Source organism: Tenebrio molitor, chromosome 7 (assembly GCF_963966145.1).
Source record: "Tenebrio molitor chromosome 7, icTenMoli1.1, whole genome shotgun sequence".
In the NCBI taxonomy this organism is placed as follows: domain Eukaryota; kingdom Metazoa; phylum Arthropoda; class Insecta; order Coleoptera; family Tenebrionidae; genus Tenebrio; species Tenebrio molitor.
The window spans coordinates 14,533,672-14,553,619 of NC_091052.1; the positions used below are offsets into that span (position 1 = coordinate 14,533,672).

The 19,948-nt window shown below is 38.4% G+C and overlaps 1 protein-coding gene and 1 long non-coding RNA gene across 7 annotated transcripts in view; one reads left to right on the plus strand and one right to left on the minus strand.

Annotated features, from left to right (window-relative positions):
- Nucleotides 1–2,179: 2,179 nt before the first annotated feature.
- The window catches only part of LOC138135795 (uncharacterized), a 37,461-nt gene continuing 19,692 nt past the window's right edge, over nt 2,180–19,948 (minus strand). For both annotated transcript variants that reach the window (XR_011161083.1, XR_011161082.1), the window contains exon 4: nt 2,180–3,861. This is a non-coding gene — a long non-coding RNA (uncharacterized lncRNA). The remainder of the gene's footprint in view (nt 3,862–19,948) is intronic.
- LOC138135791 (homeotic protein ultrabithorax-like) overlaps nt 6,234–19,948 on the plus strand; it is a 109,749-nt gene continuing 96,034 nt past the window's right edge. For 2 of the 5 annotated variants that reach the window (XR_011161079.1, XM_069054664.1), the window contains exon 1: nt 6,234–8,789. Coding sequence is in view for 4 of the 5 variants with exons in the window: in XM_069054664.1 (XP_068910765.1) it covers nt 8,126–8,789 (664 nt within the window). In the remaining variant the exon portion in view is untranslated. The remainder of the gene's footprint in view (nt 8,790–19,948) is intronic. The other 3 variants (XM_069054663.1, XM_069054665.1, XM_069054666.1) reach the window with 3 other exon arrangements.

Sequence of the window (19,948 nt, forward strand, 5' to 3'; positions counted from 1 at the left end):
TTCCGCCGCAAAACAATCAAAAGCAGAACGGCCACTTTTTCACCTCCAACCTTCAGACGCGTCTCTTCTGCAAGTGTTGCTTTTGCGGCGGTTCAAGTCACAACGAATCGATTTTTAATTGGTGTTGGACTGGATTTTCGTAGTGTTCGCGGGGGCGGCGTAATCTTTTTTCTATTCGAATTTATAATCGGGGTCAATCGGTGGCGGCTCCCCTCGTGTGGGGCGCGTTATTGGCCGTAAAGGCGGCATAAAAAGACAATAATTGTTTACGTGCCATAGTGCCAAATCAGACATCTGCACGAGCGAGTCTTTAACAGCTATAAGAACCTCTCGACCTTAGAGGAACTTTACGGCTAATAAAAAGCCGCTTTACGACATTTTAACGCGCCGTTACCACTTTTACTAACTACTAACAAGCCTCATTACGATACTGCGATGGGTGCTTTACGTAGTAGATATTATACCCACCCTATAGGTACGATTTATCCCCGAGTGCATAAACAGCCGCTCCGAGAGGCGCTCGAACTCTTTCATCCCGCCGAGGTAAACACTTGACAATTTCGTTTCAAGCTACGGACCTTATCGACGATCTCTTTTAATCCAGGGGGCGGGGGATTTACCGCCCCCGGTCACGACACCCCGACATCGTCGCTCAACAATCGTAAGCGGCGTAAATCATGCCTTGGCGGACACCTGCAGTTAATTGATTTTTGAGACGCCCACGTGTCGATTTCGCTAATTAAATTCTGATGTTGGCTCTATTAGTCCGGATTTACATGGAGAAGTCGTTAGTGAGATATTTTCTAGGCGGCGAAATTGTCACTTGGGAGGATTCGGGTGAGGTGGGAGGTTAAAAATACGACGGACGGATTGTGCTTATTTTCGTCAAATTTTCTCAAATAGGGTTTAGGATGTGGGGGCTAATTATAGAAACCGAAGAGGAGAGGTTCGGTGGGTTTATTTGTCGGGAGTGCTGCGGGAGAAAAAGTTATCTCAAAATGAGTGTATTTAGTTAGTGGGAAATGGCTCTTAGGGCACACAAATTTATTATAAAGATATGAAAACAATTTTTATCAAACTCAAAACTCTTCAAGTCATTCCATCATCTTTTCCTTTCACTCATTTTTTTCCTTAGACTGTTTTCATCAACAAAAATATTTTACTTGTGTATTTGGTTTCTTGCTGTTATTGTCTTTATTATTATTATTATTTGATGACATTTTTTTTCAAAAATTTATCAATGGGAAGCTAAGGGTGTATAAATAATGAAACATTTACATTTTAAATTTTTTATTGATTCTTAAATTTATTTTTACATTCTTTGCCCAAATCTTTTAACAGTTTAACAGATAAAAATGTATATCTTTGTGTTATTTGTTTTTAATTTTTCCGGTATCAGACAATTTCTCAGTGCTTCTTTTATTACATAAGTTTGTATAATTTTAAAATTATACTGAGCGAACCAAATATATTTCATTTAAAATTCTGCATTTCTTTATCAAATTCTTGTCACTAAGGGAAGATTTTTCAACATTTTTCAGATGCAAAAATGCAGGTTGTAAGGAATAATTAATTCACAACGAGATATTGTACCTAGACAATTTTTTTAAACCACTTTTCTTTTTCGTTTTGTAGTATTTTGTAGTAATCTTATCTTATGGCTTTTACACTTAGTTTTCACACCTTCTTCAGAGTGACTATGATTTAAAAGTTTTTTAAAAATGATTCCTCTCCATGAAGGCACTTTTCAGTTTCCAAAAATTATGACAGGTACCTATTGAAAATATTTTATCTTTTTATTCAAGGTGTATGGTTTTTTTTGCTCTTACCTTTTCAGCTTTGTAGAGGTGCTGGATTCTCTCGTGGGCTGTGACCTTGGAAAATATCTGTGCGAATGCGGAGAAAAATCTGTAAATTGTCCACACTCTATATTTCACCCTATCAAGTTGTTCTTTTAGTAAGCACTTCTTTTTTTTATGTTGATTTATACAATGTCTCCTTTTTAATTGAATTTTGACTTTTAAAATTTGTTTTTTATTGTCTCAGATGCCACATCTGAATTTTTGCAGAACTTATGAACGAAGTCATCGAGATTTCTTAGCAAATTTATAACTCATTTCGAAACCAAAAAATTCTTTTCATTTACCTACCTATTTTTTCATTTTCCCTTTTGGCAACATTTCCATTGATTCTTTTGTTTAATTGCGTAATTTTAAATGAGTCCTTGAGTAGCCAAAAAAAAATTATCTAAAAATCAAGGACTACAATAATGTCCCCCCACCTTTGTATTAACATTTTTTATGAAAGTTGTTTCATATTTTTTTTAATTTCTCTGATTCCACCACGAACTTCACTTAGGTATCCAATTAGATTTTTTTTTTCAGTTCTGCAGTTTCGTGCAAAGCGGAAACTTTTATGACTTTCTTAAATTTTTTACTCTATTATGTATTTATTCAAATGTCTCTCCCATTATCCATAACTCAGCCAAAAATTAATTTAATCAATCCACTCAAACCAACCTCATTAGGACTAAAAAGGAAAGTCTAGAAATTTTTTTCGCCCGTTCGAACAGTCGACAATCACTCCTCCATGATTTGCACAAACGTCTTGAAATTGCGATAATTTGCGAAAAATCCCGTGACCCCATTGTGCGTTATCACGAATTCCACTCCCACACACTCTTGAGGCTTTGCCGATTTATTGCGAAATCTGCGCCGTAAACAAATTTGGTCTTCGGAGGTCGATAAATTTCGCCGAAGAAATATTTGTTTTGTTGAATGAATGAACTGAATTCACAGTCGATGACAAAGATTTTGATTTCGAGCCGTTCCAATTTCATAACTGCGATCCCAGCGTGCAAAAGATAACAAATGTGAAGGTCGCGTTTTTCCGAAAGAAGTGACATTTCGTGGTTTTTAATTATTTTCGTCGATCTCTAGGCTTGCAGTAAACATGTTGACATTTGTGCCGAAACGTGTCCACGTTTCTTAATTTAGAGCAGTGGAAAAAATCCGGATTAAGATGTCCGGCCCACAGAGTTTTTCGAAAAATTTCTAGCCAACGAGACGGAATCGGAGCGACTTGTCTGACACAAATTGAATAATGTTTGTGTTTATATTGAATCCGTATTTTTCAATTGGGTTGATAATTGGTGGGTCACGACCTTTTCTTTGTTTTGGTACGAAGGTTTGTCAGTGACATTTCTCCGAACGCTCTCCACAAATTATTTATTCAGTCGAATAATTTTCTAATAAATAGTTGACAACACAACCGAACAGTTCTTCTCTTCTACAACTTTATTTTTTTAATTTTTAATTAGCCATCAAATCACCATGTCCCCACTTTATATGCAAATGTGGTAAATGGATACATCTATTATTTACGTTATGACCCCCGATCTATCCCCGAGATTTCACAAGACTCGTTATTTCTTCATTAAACTTGCGACAGGTCTCCTATGTGACTTAAGTGAGTGTTTAAGCGCGCTTAAATTGACACAAGTCGAGCACCCACCTCGTGCGGAGAGTCGAGAGGTGAAAGTGCGCTTTAATAATAAGTAAGTTCTTTAGGGCGAGTAAACAACATAACCGGAGCTTATTTCGTAACCTTATCGCGAGCAGAAACATTTGTGCCTCATTTTACAAGCCGTTCCGTGCACCAACGACTTCTTATAGACCATAAAACTCCCATCGTATTGATTGTAAATGTTTTCGGAATATGGTAACTGCGCCCCAGCCACTTAGTTCCGCTACTGTCTGGTAGAGTGCGTCCGCTTTTTGCTGCCTTCGAGTACAGATTTGAACCGGACGGCCTTCATTCGGGATTTTTCTTGCAGGTAGAGCTGCATCAACGACAATGATGCTGCAAATAAGAAAAAAGCCATTGCTACTACGATCGGGTGCGCTATAATTAAGCTAAATGGAAAATTGAAATTGGTCGAGGTGTTCAGGTGGGCGGGAGTTAATGGGGGAAAAAAGTCAAATGGGAGGATTGAGGGGGAATTTCTTGTGTGCCATGGGGGTCTTATCGCAAATAACCATCTTATAATCATTACCATTATCCTGTTAAATATACATTACTTCAAAATTACGTCGTTTTAATTTCTTTAAGCACAGTTTACAGATTGCATTTGCACAATTTATGGATAATAGTTTTTGAAAAAATCAAAAATTTTTTGACAAATTTTCAGTGTAAGACGTTTAACTAATCGTAATTAGGAATTGTCGCATTGTCTTGTCACCTTTAATCGCTTCAACTTCTACATAAATTTTTCTGAAATTTCGTAGATGGACAAATTCTAATAAAATAGGAATTTCAAATGTCAACAGATTGCTTTGTGAGGAAGAGAAACCTAATCATCGCCCTTTTCTATGGTGCCTTAATTAATTTTTAACGATTTGACGATTTTTGGTCTTTTACAATTTTTTGTTAAAATTCCAATTTTAAACAGTTTGCGAATCCGACAGTCAAAATTGTTTCAAAGTACCAGTTTCATGTGACTGTGATTTCCCTTGCAAATGAACTAAAAATGTACCTTTTTCTTTTCCTCTCCATTTCTTTTGTTCATTCAAATTTTTTGTATTGATAAATTTAACAAAATCTGTTTTTCTTGTAGAAAAAAATTCACCAGAAATAGCAAATTGGAACAACTTTCTTCATTCACTTTGCAAGTGATGAACAAATTCTTTTTTCCACCCTAATAAAAATATGTATTTTTCAAAAATTCTTGTAAACACTTTAGGCCCATAGAAAAAATAAAGATAACTAAAATAGCAAACTAACTATGTACATGCTTTGATTCACGTTTGTGATTGTGTAAGTAAAAAAGAAGTTAATTTTTTTTTCCAACAAAACAATTTTTTTTCAAAAATTCTTTAGTCTGTTCAAAATACACAAATGTATTTAAAGTTATTACTTCAAAAGCCTTAATGTACTTGTAAAGGATGTAAAGATGAGATTTTTACACTGTTGTAATTTACCTGTTTAACTGTACCGTTCAAGCTTTTTGGGAAAATTTTGCCAAAAATGTTTGAAGGATTTTACAGCGTACGTTTTTTAAACCAATTTCGATACTTCCTTCATGAGAAGGAATTTCTGCATTGTCTTGTTTCTGTTACTGGGGTCCCAAAACTTTCGAAAAATTTCTCAAATTTAATTTAGGAGTTAATTTTTTAAAAATTTGGAGGACTTCAAAATTGTTAAAAATATCAAGTTCAAAAAAATGTTCGCTTGCAAAATAATGTTGTGATTTTTGTTAAAGAATACCTAATTGATAACAAATTGGTAGAACTTCATTTTGGACACTTTCAGTCAAAATTTTTCAAAAAATTTGCTTCCCAGCGTTAATCGCTCTAAAGATTAGATAAAAATCCCATTCTTTTACCATAGTATTGTTTATTGCGTCTTCTTTAAATGTATTTTGTAGGCTACTGAACATTTCTTAATTTTATTTTTTTAAATTTTTGTCAAAAAATCAAAAAAATTGAAAATATCAAATTGAAATACGTACCTATTGTCAAATTAGTTTTCTTAGTAGTTGTTATTTTTTAATATATCATTTCAACTGGCCACAATAAATTGACAAATGAGAAGAAATTTTTATTTTTGTCCCATCGTATTTTTTTCAATTTTTTTTTTGATTCTCCTCCACTTCATTTTTTTGCAAATTTGTTATTTTCATCAGTGAACTTTACATATCAACACACCAGAGGTCCAATCCTGTATCTTTCGTGTAAATGGTAGCCAGCACGATCACCCGATCCAGATCCAATCGATTACAACGAATACGTAATTTACTGCGAAACATCTCTCAGACGTTAATTTTTTTTCATCATTACGTAAATGTAAGTGTTAAACAACCACTTAAACTCTTCCCCTTTGGTAAAACATCGACATTTTCCACGGACTAGATTCGAAACTGATACAATTTCGCTCGAGAATGCGAGCATAGTGATTATTTTTTAATCTAAAATCATAAACTGTTCCTAATAATACGCTACATTGTCACGAAGATTTTTGTAATTTTTAACTAGAAGAATATCACACTTGAGAATCTCCAAATTAAAAAAGCACGTTGTCTGTACATCCTGCGATTTAATTCGTGAGCTTTAATCTGATGAATAATAATGTTCAATCTACATAATAACAATAACGACTTTCAAGCTTTGTCCCAGATCCGTCGATTTTTCCAAAAACCTCCGGAAAATTATGGAATTTTATCAATTTTCCGAAGAACTTTCTCGCGGCCCAGCAAATCATCATCATCTACCAGGACAAGAACCTCAAAGCTCAACGACAGAAAGAACCCAAGGTTCTGCTTGATCACCGAACAACACCCAATTAGACGTTCTATTTATAGCTGCAGCAGTTTTTTTCTGGAAATCAATTTCACTGTAGATTTCTTCCGCGTCCAGTTACGTAACTGCTCTTCTAACTTTCGTATTTTTTGTGTTATCGAAGAAAATTCGTGACGTCTTTGATGATTGAAAATGCGACGCACCAGGCTCGTATAAATAAATGTAATGCGTTGTGTTATATATAGGGTAACATCATTATCACCTATTCACAAAGCTTTTAATTTACTAAATCACGATGTTATTTTACGTCGTGATTTACGCCGAGCGTATTTTATCTCAACGTAAACAAAACATGTCTGTACCTACCTTAACCGCGTTTGTATTTTTCTTGTAAAAATAGCCGGACGGAAATAGATCTTGACCGCGTCCAGTCGCGTCTCGCTTTTCCGGAAGCGTTTTTCCGCCTTTCCGGAAAAAAATCGTCGGCCGCGTGGTGCAGCGCGGAATGGAAAGCATGTCGGGACATAAAGTTAATTATAATTGTTTATGGCGGTCTAATGTTATGTAGATTGGTTTTATTGCGGCATAAAATTTGTACTTAAGCAGCAAAAAGTATCAAATTATAAAATTATCATTCAGGAATTACTTATCTTCGACATAAAACACGTAGAACAAACCTACCGGCTATTCGGGTGTCATTATGGTAGCTATTATGCGGTCGTAAAAATACAATAAAATTTCGTCCGGCTAAATTCATCCTTATGTCAATGGTAAACAAGAGAGCGGGGTGGGAAAGTGTCAAGTTCGGCACTTTCAATATGCACAGAGGTAAGATAGCCATAAAAGTTGATTTTATTAGGATTTGAGCGATCGTAAATGTCACCTACGACCATGGCAGAGTTATGGAGTTGGCACTCCATAAACTAAAAGAAGTCACACCCAAAAGCGTGCCAGGGCAATAAAATTTTTACTGCCGAAACGATCGGTTCGTGTAAACTGTAGGTTTATCGTGTAATTTTTACGAGTTTTTTTTTTCTCTTTCGTTCGTCGTTTATGAGCGGTTCGGCTTTACGGCTTGCCGGTTTTATTTTGAATGAATTTTATCTCTTTACGAGTACTCCAAGTGGTAATATAGTTGATGTTGCCCGTTTCGTAGCCGGAAAGTGTCTGTCGTGCAGAGTTGAGCAATTGTCCGACAGCTGGCGCCACGCGCCTTCGCGGGACTCTTCGGTGGTGGGGACCGTTTGGCTCGTTAGGGGCCACTTGCGCAAGTGGGCGCCAGGTCTGTGACGAATTGAATCGCGATTGGCTCACGTACGATCCCTTCCACGATGCGCGCCTTCCATGTCGGCCCCGGTGACACCACGTGGTCGCGCGGACGCTTAGGGTTTTCTGGGCGGATGGGCCCTTTTTCGGCGAAAAAGCGTCGAAAGTGGGCGCTAATGGGGCGCGATGGGTTTTAAGACGGGTAGCCGCGATGGTCGGTCGCGATGGGCCAAGTTGGGCCGCGTGCTGCGAGTGGAGGGGGTGAGGGAGAGCGGCGATGAAAGAGCGGGAGCGCGAATGGGCCGGGATGTGTGGGCCGGAGCAGACTCCGGAGCTCCAGTGGGTTCCGATCCGCGTCCAAAGCAGAAAGCGCGTGCATTCCGGAGCGAGCTCCAGCGAAGTGTGCTCGTGCGAACTCGCAACCGCTTTTATAGCCCACTTTATAGCCCATAACGATAATCGTTGATATGTCGCACCACGTTCGGTCCTCCGGAAGTGATCTCAACTTCGAGCGGTAAGCGCGCGCGCGTGTTCTTCGAGTGCCGTCAGTGCGGTCGTCGACCATGAACTCCTACTTCGAGCAGAGCGGCTTCTACGGCGGCCACCACCACCAGGGCGCCGGCTCCGTCACGGGGGCCCACCACCATGAGCAGACGGCGGCGGCGGCGGCCGCCTACCGATCGTTCCCGCTCAGCTTGGGCATGTCGCCGTACGCCTCCAGCCAGCACCACCACCACCACTCGCTGCACCAGGCCCGGCCGCCCCAAGACAGCCCGTACGACGCATCGGTGGCGGCGGCCTGCAAGCTCTACTCCTCCTCGACGGACGGCCAGCAGAACTCCGTCAACTACAGCACCTCCAACTCGAAGCCGGACTGCTCGAAGGGCAGCGCCGACCAGAACGGCTACGCCTCGGTGGTGGCGGCGGCGGCGGTGAAGGACGTTTGGCAAAGTGCGACTTCTGGCGGCGGCGCCAATCTCACGAACAGTCTGACGGGGCCGGTCAGGCCGGCCGCGTGCACGCCGGACTCCAGGGTCGGCTACGGCTCGGCCGTGGGCCTCGTCGGCGGCGACCCGGCCTCCAGTCCGGGAGCGGCGTCCGGACGCACCGCCAACTCGCTCTCGTGGAATAACCCCTGCTCCATCAACTCGGCCTCCACGCAGCCGGTCGGCACGCAGATACACCAGCAGACCAACCACACGTTTTACCCCTGGATGGCCATTGCAGGTTGGTGATTTACCCTTAGTGCGATCCAGAAACTTATGTAAATGCTGACCCGAGTCAAGTGCGTGTAAAATCGGGGTTGAATGTGCCGGACCGTCTCCGTCGCACCCCAATAACACCCGTAAGGACCTCTCCCTCGCTCCTCACGGGGTCCTTGTCAGGCCACGAGGCCGATCAGCTGTTCGACTAGCCTATTTCCACCCACTTGCGAGTCTAGACGCGCCGAAATTACCACAATCGCACCTTCATTCCCAAAAATCCCGGCATCACCGAAATAATCCTTGTTTTGAAAGCGTCAACTCTTGTTTGTTTTCGTTAGTCGGTGAACCTCGTAATTCTCCCGCTCCCAAATGATACAAACGAACCGCGTCTTGGGTCAACGGAATATAATTTGGTTAAGGTCGTTTCGTACCGTACGAAAAATCACTCGGGTTCGACGTGCTCTTCTTCTCAAAATCGCTCCGAACCCCACGACGACGTCCTCCAAGACTTATCGATTCAAGAAGCGCGGCCGTGGTTTTCACGGACCGCCGATCGCTTAAATTGTTTTTATTTATAGCTTGATTTATTAACGCCGAGCTCGACTCTCCACTCGCACAGATTATTATATACCCGGCGGTCGAATATTACCCCACAAAGGACCCGGAAGCGCGCCAAAAATATCAAAAATCACAACTAATTTATTGCGACATTAATAACAAAACAAATCCAGTACGCACATGACGAATGGACACTTATAAATAAATAAACAAAGCACTACCATAAAATCTTTCACGTACGTGTCCAACAGATAAAATTATTTATTGCAACTTTTTTATATATGGTAACCCAAGGCCGAGCGATTCGAATCTAGTTTCGAAAGAAATGGTGCACGGTTTCGAGAGTTCCGCGTGCTTAGTCCCATTGAACTCGCCTGGAGTACGCTAAAAACTCGAGTGGAGCGCTGGACTGGAAAGGTTCGATAGACCAAACAAAAATAGAAGAGTTTTGAGGCATCGATGTTGACCCAAAACGGTTGTGCCACCTTTTGCAGAGAAAAAATAAATTGGGGAAAATTAAAATTCACGATTAAATCTCGCAACAATTTAATTACAATACGGGTCTGGATTCAGGTAGCGACAAAGCCGGTTGGGGGTGGCCTCCCCGATGCTAATCCCAATTGTTTTATTGTCCCAATATAATGGCACTTGAACGTATACATAAAGCACATTATTCAGCCGGTCCAAACTAGAGAAAAAAATTGATAATAATTACGTTGTTAATTGTAAATCCACCCCTCGCCCAATTAATGGGTGTACAAGACGTCCCCATTCAGATGATAATTTCTTTGCATAGAATCGTGCACGAGTGCAAAGCTCTGCGACCGGAGTCCGGACTCCTCTCCGAATAGTCCGGACTCGGTCCGGATGAGCGATGACGTATTACCGTGGCCCAGTCAGTTACACCCCCTTTGTATTTTACTCGCTACGGTCCACACCGAAAACATTTGGTTGACTTGGCCAAGGTGTTACGGTAGGTCAGGTGTGTCGTTGTCCTGCGGTCCGGGCGTTTTCCGGTGCCGTTAGTGATGACGCCCGATCGGCGGACATCACAAACGACCAAACGTCCCACATTAATAATTCATCGACGATTCGGGAAATTTCACTTTCGATGGACGCGCCTCCGCGGTGTTAACGCGAACACCCGGATTGATTTTTAGCCGTTTCCGGTAAACGCCGTCCGGAAAAATAACGCACGCGACGGATGTTTTACCCGGAGTGGGACGGGTGTGCGAAAGGGGCGGAAAACGACGGAGATGAATTGGGGATGTGTACAGGGTGGCGCGACGAAGGCACGAATAGGTCGATATTGCTAACGAACACCTCAAGGTAAAAATTTAAAAAAAACAAACGACAAAGTAGGAAAGACAGTTTTATTTGGTTGAGAAAAATGTTTGACAGTATACAGAGTGTTTTAGAATATTTTGGGACCCTTTGTTTTTAGTGAATAGGACAGTAAAAAGTGTACAAGAAAACATGAATTGTAACAGTGAATGAGATTATTTTTTATCACGTGACTTCCTTACTTTTGGTAGACATTTTTCAAAGTGTCATAACAAATACATAGTTGTCAGTTCTTCTTCTGCCAAAAAATTATAATTTTTAAATTAGGGAATTGCAAATGTCCCACCTGATGTAATGAATATCTCGGCGCAAAAAATACAAACTGCTGACGCTACGAGCGGGTGTGTTGCGGAAAGAGATTTATTGACCCTCCGCTCAAAAATCCTTCTCTGTAAACTGGGAAATCTGTTGTACCGAGCGTTCACGAAATAACATGTAAAAAAATATTCTGCCTTGAAATTATTTATTTATAAATATTCTCAAAAGAATTGCTGCTTTTTGCACAAAAATAAAATGAATCAATTTAGTGTGCACACTCTGTATATGTGGGAAGTAAATAACGATGTAAACCCATGACGGCGGTTGGTGAAAATCAAGCGGCCTTATCTTTAAAAATTCTTTGTTTTGAATATTCAAATTATCAAAATCTCTAATTGTCTCCTGTGCAATTTTCCCCCTACAATTTTTTATTGTGGTATATATTCATGCTGTATGGTCGATTTGGATACAGAAGATATCAAAAGGAAAACCATCAGAACATTGGTTAATAAAAAAAAGTCCTTTTTTATAAATAGACCCTTGTCAAATTCTATTTAAATTCGATGCTTAAAAGTTCTTTTTCTTAATCTATCAAATTATCAATATTTCGAAAGTGAGCCTTGTACAAATTTTCTTCTCAAATTTTTTTTTGTATATGTATACCTACGTTTGTAATGTGGTCACTGTGTCGAGAAATGTAAACTTCTAACAATTTTAACACGTTGCCTAAAAACAAAGTTTTTTACATTATTCACAATTTTTTCTTAAACTGTCAGATTGTCATCAGTGCAATTTTCCTTCTCATTTTTTTTTTACAACAGTACATGTTTATTTTACATGGTTGTGGTTTAGGTATAAAAAAAATCTCTTCACAATTCCTTCGTATCTAAATTATGGAAGTAAACATAAAATTATTTTTTTATACAGTCGTCACGTTTATTCACTTGTTTTCATCAAATTACATTTTTTTTATTTCACTGTAATTTTTTTAATTTGTAATTGTGTGCATTAAAGATGTAAAACAACGCGTTGTGTCCAAAAAGCCTTCTTCTTATCTGATCAAATCGTCGAAACCTCGAAACTTGTATCTTTCGGTATAAACGCTTTTGGTAAATTACGCCGACATTTAGTGCACGAATATTCAATTGTTTCGATTTAACGAAACGTTTTCTTAATTGACCGAATTGTCAGCATCTCGAAAAAGATCTGGCATCATGTGCAAATTCCCTCGTCGAACTTTGTAGATATTTCTGAGGTCGTGAACGGTCTTACCTGCATCGAATGTAATGGAGTGCGTCGGCCGCCACGGAACCTTCTTCTTAGTAGTACGAATTGTTAAAAGTCCGAATGCGTCGCGGTCCCTCTAAATCACGTAGATGTGTATCGGAAGTGATGGACATGGGAGACAGTGAAAGCAAACGATAATTAATACCGCGGCGGCGGTAATAGTGCGTGGGTCGTCGTTAAAAAATCGATCCGTCGCAAATTTCCCCCTTTCAAATTAACGAATTGGCAATAGTTCGAACGTCCGTGGGCGCTCGGGATCGCACGGGAGCCGCGATTCGAAGTGGAATAATAAAATTACCGCCCGTAATGGAGCAGGTATCATAACAAAGCTATTACTCCGCCTTTATGGCATAACGCTGAAGAGTTGAATGAAGATAGTACGACTTGAGGTCACGGTGGTCTCTCATGAACTGCAATTATCAAATCTACACGGCAAACACACAAATCTGCTCGTAAGTTATCCGAGACGGCCATGAATAACAAGTTCGGAGCTCACAGTGGCAACTGCGCCAACTATTTTAATATTTTCGTCTAGTAATTAAGCCATTAATCAATGGTTTTTGTGGAGGACATGATTTACCGTCGCCCGTAGAATCTCATCTTGGTCCCGGATCATGTGATCCCCGATAATGGTGTTAAGATTTTTCGAACGGGCCTCGGAAACGATAATTATGTTGTGGCATCCAAATAAAGACATTAGGACCGTCCTAACGGTTGCCGTTCCACTAGGACGCCATAAATCCTCCCTCCTCACCTATTATACCTGGACGAAGATCGACTCGTTTGTTTGCGTCGATTATCGCCCGGTCGGGGGCGCGATCGATTCGCGGATTTATCGACGCGATCTGTCCAAACGGTACTGACGAAGCTTTCCGAAACGGTGGACGGCCGTGGACGTAATAATAGACCCGAATTGCACCAGACCCTGGTATTACAAAAGCGGGTTTTTAATGGCGACCCTGAGCTAAGGCCTATACTTACAGGGGGAGAGTCAGGGTGGCCGTTAGTTGGGTCCTGCCGGCCAAAATGTTAACACCGTTTTTTTGTGTCCAGTGAAGCGAGTGCAAGTATTTTCAAAAATTAGGTGTACAAAGTGTTCCGGAAAAAGTGCCGCTTCACGGGAAAATTTCACACGCGAGGGTGGCGTTCTATCACTTACATTTCGACAAGATGGCTCGACGCGATGATGAGCAGATGCGCTCGAAATCTTCCATTGCGAGATGAGCGGCGGCGTTTTTACGCGCATGGAGTGTATTCGACGCGATCATTTCGTAACGCGGTTTTTATTTTTATTTGTGATTAATGAATATTCATGGTTTACACCGAAAATCGCTTCGATACTTGTTTTTGTGGGTGAATCAAGTCCGTGTTATTCTAAAAATGCGACAAAGTTTTCGTCAGATCAAGTTTGATGGTTTTTGTGTGAAGAATATTGCAATTTGTTTTCAAAAATAATACAAATATCGAAAAGTCGGCGTTTGTGTAAATAAGTAGGAAATTATTTCGTTTGTAATAGTTGAAAAATCTTTGGGACTTTCTTGAAGAAAATCTTCTTTTAATAAAAATGGTGAAATATAATCATTGTACTGAAAGATTTCAGGGATTTTGAGATCTATTAATCGTATTTACATTTTTTTTATAATTTGTGTTTGCAGTAAATGAAAAAGTTTCTTGTTACACCGAGTGATTCATCCAACGGGATAATTTTTTCTGATACTCAAAAATTGTCGTTTTCTCGTGAAAAATATTGCAAAGAGAGTTTCTTAATTAATTTGGTTAATTCTATAATTCCTTTTTTATTTATTAAAATTTAACATAAAATAACATTTTTAATTTACAATGCGAAAATTTCCGATAATAATGCGGAATCTGGAAAAGTGCCCCGAATGCTTGCAGCGTTTTTTATTTAGCTCAATTCAGTACAAGTTTTTGATTATTTTTGGATAATTTAATCGTTTCTTTTTTGACCAATTTCGCTGCAAAATTTGTACTATTCATTTTTTTACTACTTGAAATGAATATAAACAACAAACGTTAACAATAAATGCAGAAATTAGTTGATAGAAGAACAAAATAATTTTGAAAAATTATTTAAAAAAAAATTATACATCATTTGCTTGTTCATAAAAAATATGAAGAGAGTCTTCAGAATGTTACTACAAGATTTTAGTATAATTCAGATATGTAGGGCATTACAAAAAATCTAATTTCGTTGAAGAAATAAAACAATTTAAAAATTCCCGACGTTGATAAAAATTCTAATTTTTCATGTGGGAAATATTATGAAATATTTTTTTTAACTGGACCTAGATTGTGATAAAAATAAAGAACAAGAAAAAAACACAAAAAAAAACGCTACACAAAAAAACGCTTCGTGATAAGAATTTTAGTTTGGATATTTTGGATTTCTCTTTTAACTACTGATACTGGCGTAAAAAAAAATTCTATTCGCGGTAATTGTTCACTTTAACTACTTCTGGAATTTTCGCGTTTTTTCTGGCTAGACACCCTCAGGGCGTCCTCCTAGATCGTTTCCCACCATTCAAACCTTGTGCAAATGCCTTTTTTTTTCTCTCTTGTTGTGTTTCAAGGTCGCGCCAATGTCTTAGTATAACTAGAGGGTAAGGAAAATTCATTTGTACAAGGTTTGATTGGTGGGAAACGATCTAGGAGGACGCCCTGAGGCTGTCTAGCCAGAAAAAACATGAAAATTCCAGAAGTAGTTAAAGTGAACAATTACCAAAATTTTTTTTTTCGTATCTGATATCGCCCAATTCTCTTTTTTTCTGTGGCGGAAGTGAAAGAGCCAAGCTTTGCGAAACATTTTTTTTGAAGTAGTTTCCCCAAAAATTCCAAAATTTTGTTTCAATATAAAAATTTTGAAAAATTCCGATTCGAAATTTTTTGTCTGGAAAATAGTGAATTTTTGTGTGGTCACTGAGTGGCCATAATTTAGCAATATCGGCGGTTGATACAGTACTCGGTAACAATCCGTCCAATTATCCGGGAACGGGGTGCGCATACAGATGCCCCATTGCGATTCCGGGTCCGTCGCGGCCATATGCATTTTCCCGACTAATTGCGTCAGTTTAGAAAAAGGGGCTCAAGCCGGCATAAACAAAATGAGTTATCACTCCTCGTCTGACAAGTAGAAAGCCGTAAATCATGACAGTCTTAAAGGAAACGTTCCGAATGTCTTCGGGACAAGATGTATTATGTTTTCTCCCGACCAGCCTTTTCCCGGCCTTACATAATTCCACAAGCAGGAATTAAATCGCACAAGTCAAAATTGCGCCCGATTTATCAGCTATTATAACAAGTTCGTGCCTAACTTGTATTCAGGGACGATACTAATAGTCGTTACAAGTGAAGTATGGCGCCGTTTCATTTATACAAACACGGCGAGGCTCAGATACGCTCTATCTGCTCTGTTTATATTTTACACGTTATTGCGTTAATTATCGGGGGAAAAACCAAGGTGGTGGCGAAAAAATGCGATCCGAGTTGAACGTTCGCCCCTAGGAAAAAAATTTGTTTTGGTTCGGTCGCCGCGACTAATCACGTTTTGTTGCTATCACGAGAACATGTCGGAGTCGACTCTGGTCGGGATTGTTTTGGAAAGGAGGAAAGGAGTCAAGGCTCGAGCACGTTTCAGCCTTCGGTTGGCCGAAGGACACGATGGAGTATAATTAGACGACCTCGCACAAAAAATCACCCAAGTATTTTTTATTAACGCCCATAATTGGGCTCTTTGCATATTAAGTCGGTCCGTCAAGGGGCACAGATTACGCTGTTATTAACGACGCTATCTAAATTAGATCGGTGTTTGTACGAAAATGTCCGCCTTTTCTCACGTTATTATCGCCGCACTCCCGAAACCGAAATCTCTAGGCCTGCTTGATTCCACCCTAATTGGAAAATTATTAGTACTGCGAAAGTTTCATTTTTTTAAATTTTTCCGAGATAAGAACGCCAAAGACAACAGAAAAAACAAGAGAGAACAATTCGTTTTCAACTAGGTGATGTCTCTTACCAAGTATTTAAATTTATTAATATTTGCTCACGTTTTCCTGTCGAGGTAACAAGTTACAGTGTAAAGTCTAGAAAAAATAATGAATTATGTTTACAATTTCCACGACATGTTTCAATTTTAATACCCACTACGCTTCTTAATTTATAACATTGTTTATCACCTATGTACAATATTCTCTCATGTAGAAATTATTTTTATTTAAATTATAATTCACGTGTTAACATTTTTTTTTACATTTCATTTTTTCACAACACTGAGCTTCACATGAACTAGTGTAATTTGTAATTGTCAATGATAATAATAGAGTTGTTTTCAAGTTTGCTTTCCGAAAATGCCTTGTTTTATTCGCTTATTATAAAGTCGACAATTTTGTGTATAAAAATTTAACATTAAAAAGGTACCTCACCGGGCTACCTCGCTCTATTTGCTTCGCGCTGTTTTTTAACTCCTCCCCATGTACATCTCGATGAAATAAGCTCTACCTATTTTATTTCCGTTACAATTTGATGTATGTGCTAAATCAGCTCTGAAAAATCACATGTTTAGTTCTCTTTAAATTAATACTATTAACTATTAACACATAAGTATTTATAAATCATTTAATTTCATCAACAGCTCATGAATGTAAATCCCTGTTGTCGAGATTATAATGTTATCAACAAATAAATAAATTTCAGATTGTTGAACCTGATTTACTACATCGTTAATGCATCTCTTTTAGATTTGATCTTTGCGTGCTCTAGATTCATTAATTTCTGCAGCCTGGACATTTTAGAATTTTTTTTTCTAATTTTATTCTTTTTCGGGACAATAGAGTCGCCTTTTTAGAACTTCGTCTAATTTAATTTTCGGGAGAAATCTACGTTTCCATTTTCTTTCGTCCTATTGAATTATGTTTTCCCTTTTTTTCATGTAAAAGTAAAATCAGAAAGTCTCCATAATCCACTTCAATTCTGTTTTAACGTATTTTCTTTCAAGTATATTATTTGCCTCTTTACGTCTACTTTTTCTCTTTATTTTCAAAGTTTCTGGAGATTCATTTATGATATTCTGTACCTACTTTAATTTAAAATTTTTCATTTTGTCTCTAACCATGTTTAGAGAGTTACAGGTCTTGGATTTTCTCATGGGCTATGAGTCATACCTACGCAAACGACGAATATCGGTCTCAACTAGTTACGTTAGTTTCGTCTGTATGTATTTAAATTTGAAAGGGGTCGACGTTTTTAGTTTTCATTTATAGATTTTTCACTGGTTTATCTGCCTTCGCGCAGATATTTCCAAGGTTACAGCCCATGAGAGAATCCAAGACCTCTAACTTCATTAATTACAGCAATCTAAAAATCAGTTTTTTTTTAGTTTGAAGCAGATTTAGACGTTTTTCTTCTATAAGTTTCTCAACTTATTATAGAAATTAATTCTTGAGTAAAAGTTTTCTATTTTTGAAAAAAAAATTACCAACGTTTTATCCCCTAATCATTTTCATATTTTTTCTCTCCAAGCTCTTCAAGAATAAGATTTCTCTAATTTATACATTTTTTTCTTATTTCATCCCCAAGTTGATCCATCTTTTTTGAAATTTTGTAAATTTGAAAACACTGAGCGGAGCATTAATTGATGTGCACGTATTAGCTTAAAATAATACCCAAAGATTGATTTTGAATCAATTTAAAATTTATTGATTTCAATGCAGGCAAATAAGAAAATCGAGGTACAATAATTACCTGGTGCAATTAACCCTCTATCCAATAATAGTTTAATGCAGATTAAATTCTTATCGATTCTATCAAACAATTTTTTTTCCATTTTATTTCAGTCTCTTGTCAATTATTTTATTTCATTATAATCTCCAACGTAACATTATTTATTTTAATCCCATTTTACTTTCTATTCGGTTGTAGGTATTAAATCACTTCTGACAGATTATATATTTAAATGTATTTAAATTAATAGTACAACTATTAACTCATAAGTATTTATAAATCGAAGCTAAATCCTCATTTAATTTCATCAACATCTCATCATTGTTATTCTCTCTGTTATAAATATAATAGTGTCGTCGGCGACTAAATATATTTGAACCGGATTTATACATCGTTAATACACTTGAAGAGAATGGAACCGAAAACAGTACCCTGCGGCACTCCACGCTTTGCGATACAATTTTTGTTTATTTTCCGGACCGCGCTATTCCAAACACTGACTCACGAGAATTATTTCTCCGTGAAAAAAATTTGGAAGGAAACTGCGCCAACACACCGTCCAGACCTAGACCGATAAATTTGAAGTTTTTTCAATGAAATTATTTGGAGCAGCCACCGCGATGTCCAGATCTGAACCGACTAGATCGAAGTAATCTTGGGAATAAATTAAACCAAATCAGTTCCAGTCGAGTTGTGGCGTGTTCTCTTATGGAAATAATTCGCATAAATTAATTAAAAATTATTTGTGGGCGAGTAATTTTTGGCAAATAATTTGGATCGTGCCGTTTGTTCTTGAAACGAGCGTTTTCCTTGATGAAGATTTTTCGGACAAGTGCATAATTAATTTTTTGAAAGCTTCCGGTCGTGTGGAAAATTTGAATAGCTAGTGCGTGTTGAAATAAGTGAATCAGAAGTGGGTTTTGCTTGAGGTGTGGAAACTGTTGCGTCCAGTTGGGATAAATTCGGCGATTGAATTTTCATACCGAGTTGGGGATTCGTCGGTGGGGTGGTTTTGGGGGTGGCCCTAGCGGGGGCTCCATTACAGCGGCCGGCGACAGGTCATGAATCAAGCCCAGTCAGCTTGCTCTAGGATGTGTTCCGCCGGGTCCAACTGATAGATGTAAACCATAAGAGAGCTATAAGCAACACGAGGAATTAATCGAAGACGTGTTTTTTTCATCTGGACCGGCCCCGACATTTATTACAAAGGATACGTCCGAACCGGGCGCAAGGATAAACAAAAATAATTTTTCTCGGAGCGACGCCTCACAGGTCCACGTGAGCCTCGTAATTTATTCTAAATTGGATTTGAAAGCGGTCCAAGATACTGTCTTTAATGTCGGTAGATAATAGATACATCCAGGAGCGAAAGTGAGGCTTTCGGAGAGTTTACAGATACAAGAGAGTGCATGTTTAATTTGTGTTTCGGGAGCGGCGGAATTATCGGCTTGGAAGGACTGGTTTCGGCTGAAAAATCGGACCGATGAAATATGAGGCTATTTGGAAATCGGAACATTTTCACGGAGCATGGTTTAATTTTGTGACGGGTTGTTTGGAGTAGTCGGAAAGAACAAAGGGGAGAAAGAGTGACTACAAATTTTTTTTTGGAAAAATTACAAAACGGAAAGAGTGAAAAGTGTTTTTTAAAAATCGATTTTATCGCAGATGATCAGTGAACAACTTATTTTGCGATTTAAAAATTTTTCAGTTTTCTGCGAGTCGATAAAAATTTATTTTTCAAGAAACTTCCGAAATTATAGTTTTTTATATTCGATTTGGCACCAATATTTTAATTGAATTTAATCGATTAAATGAATCATACGTCTTTGGCGTTTTTGAAATATTTTGTATTTTTATTCTGTTCAAAATAAATTCGTCCATAGGAATTAAATCTTGAAGGTTTCAGAAAATGAATGCTGAAAATTGCTGAAATTTAATCATTTGTTTCCATAAAGAAAACTTCTGAAGTATTCATTGTACAATTTTCCCAATTTCGGC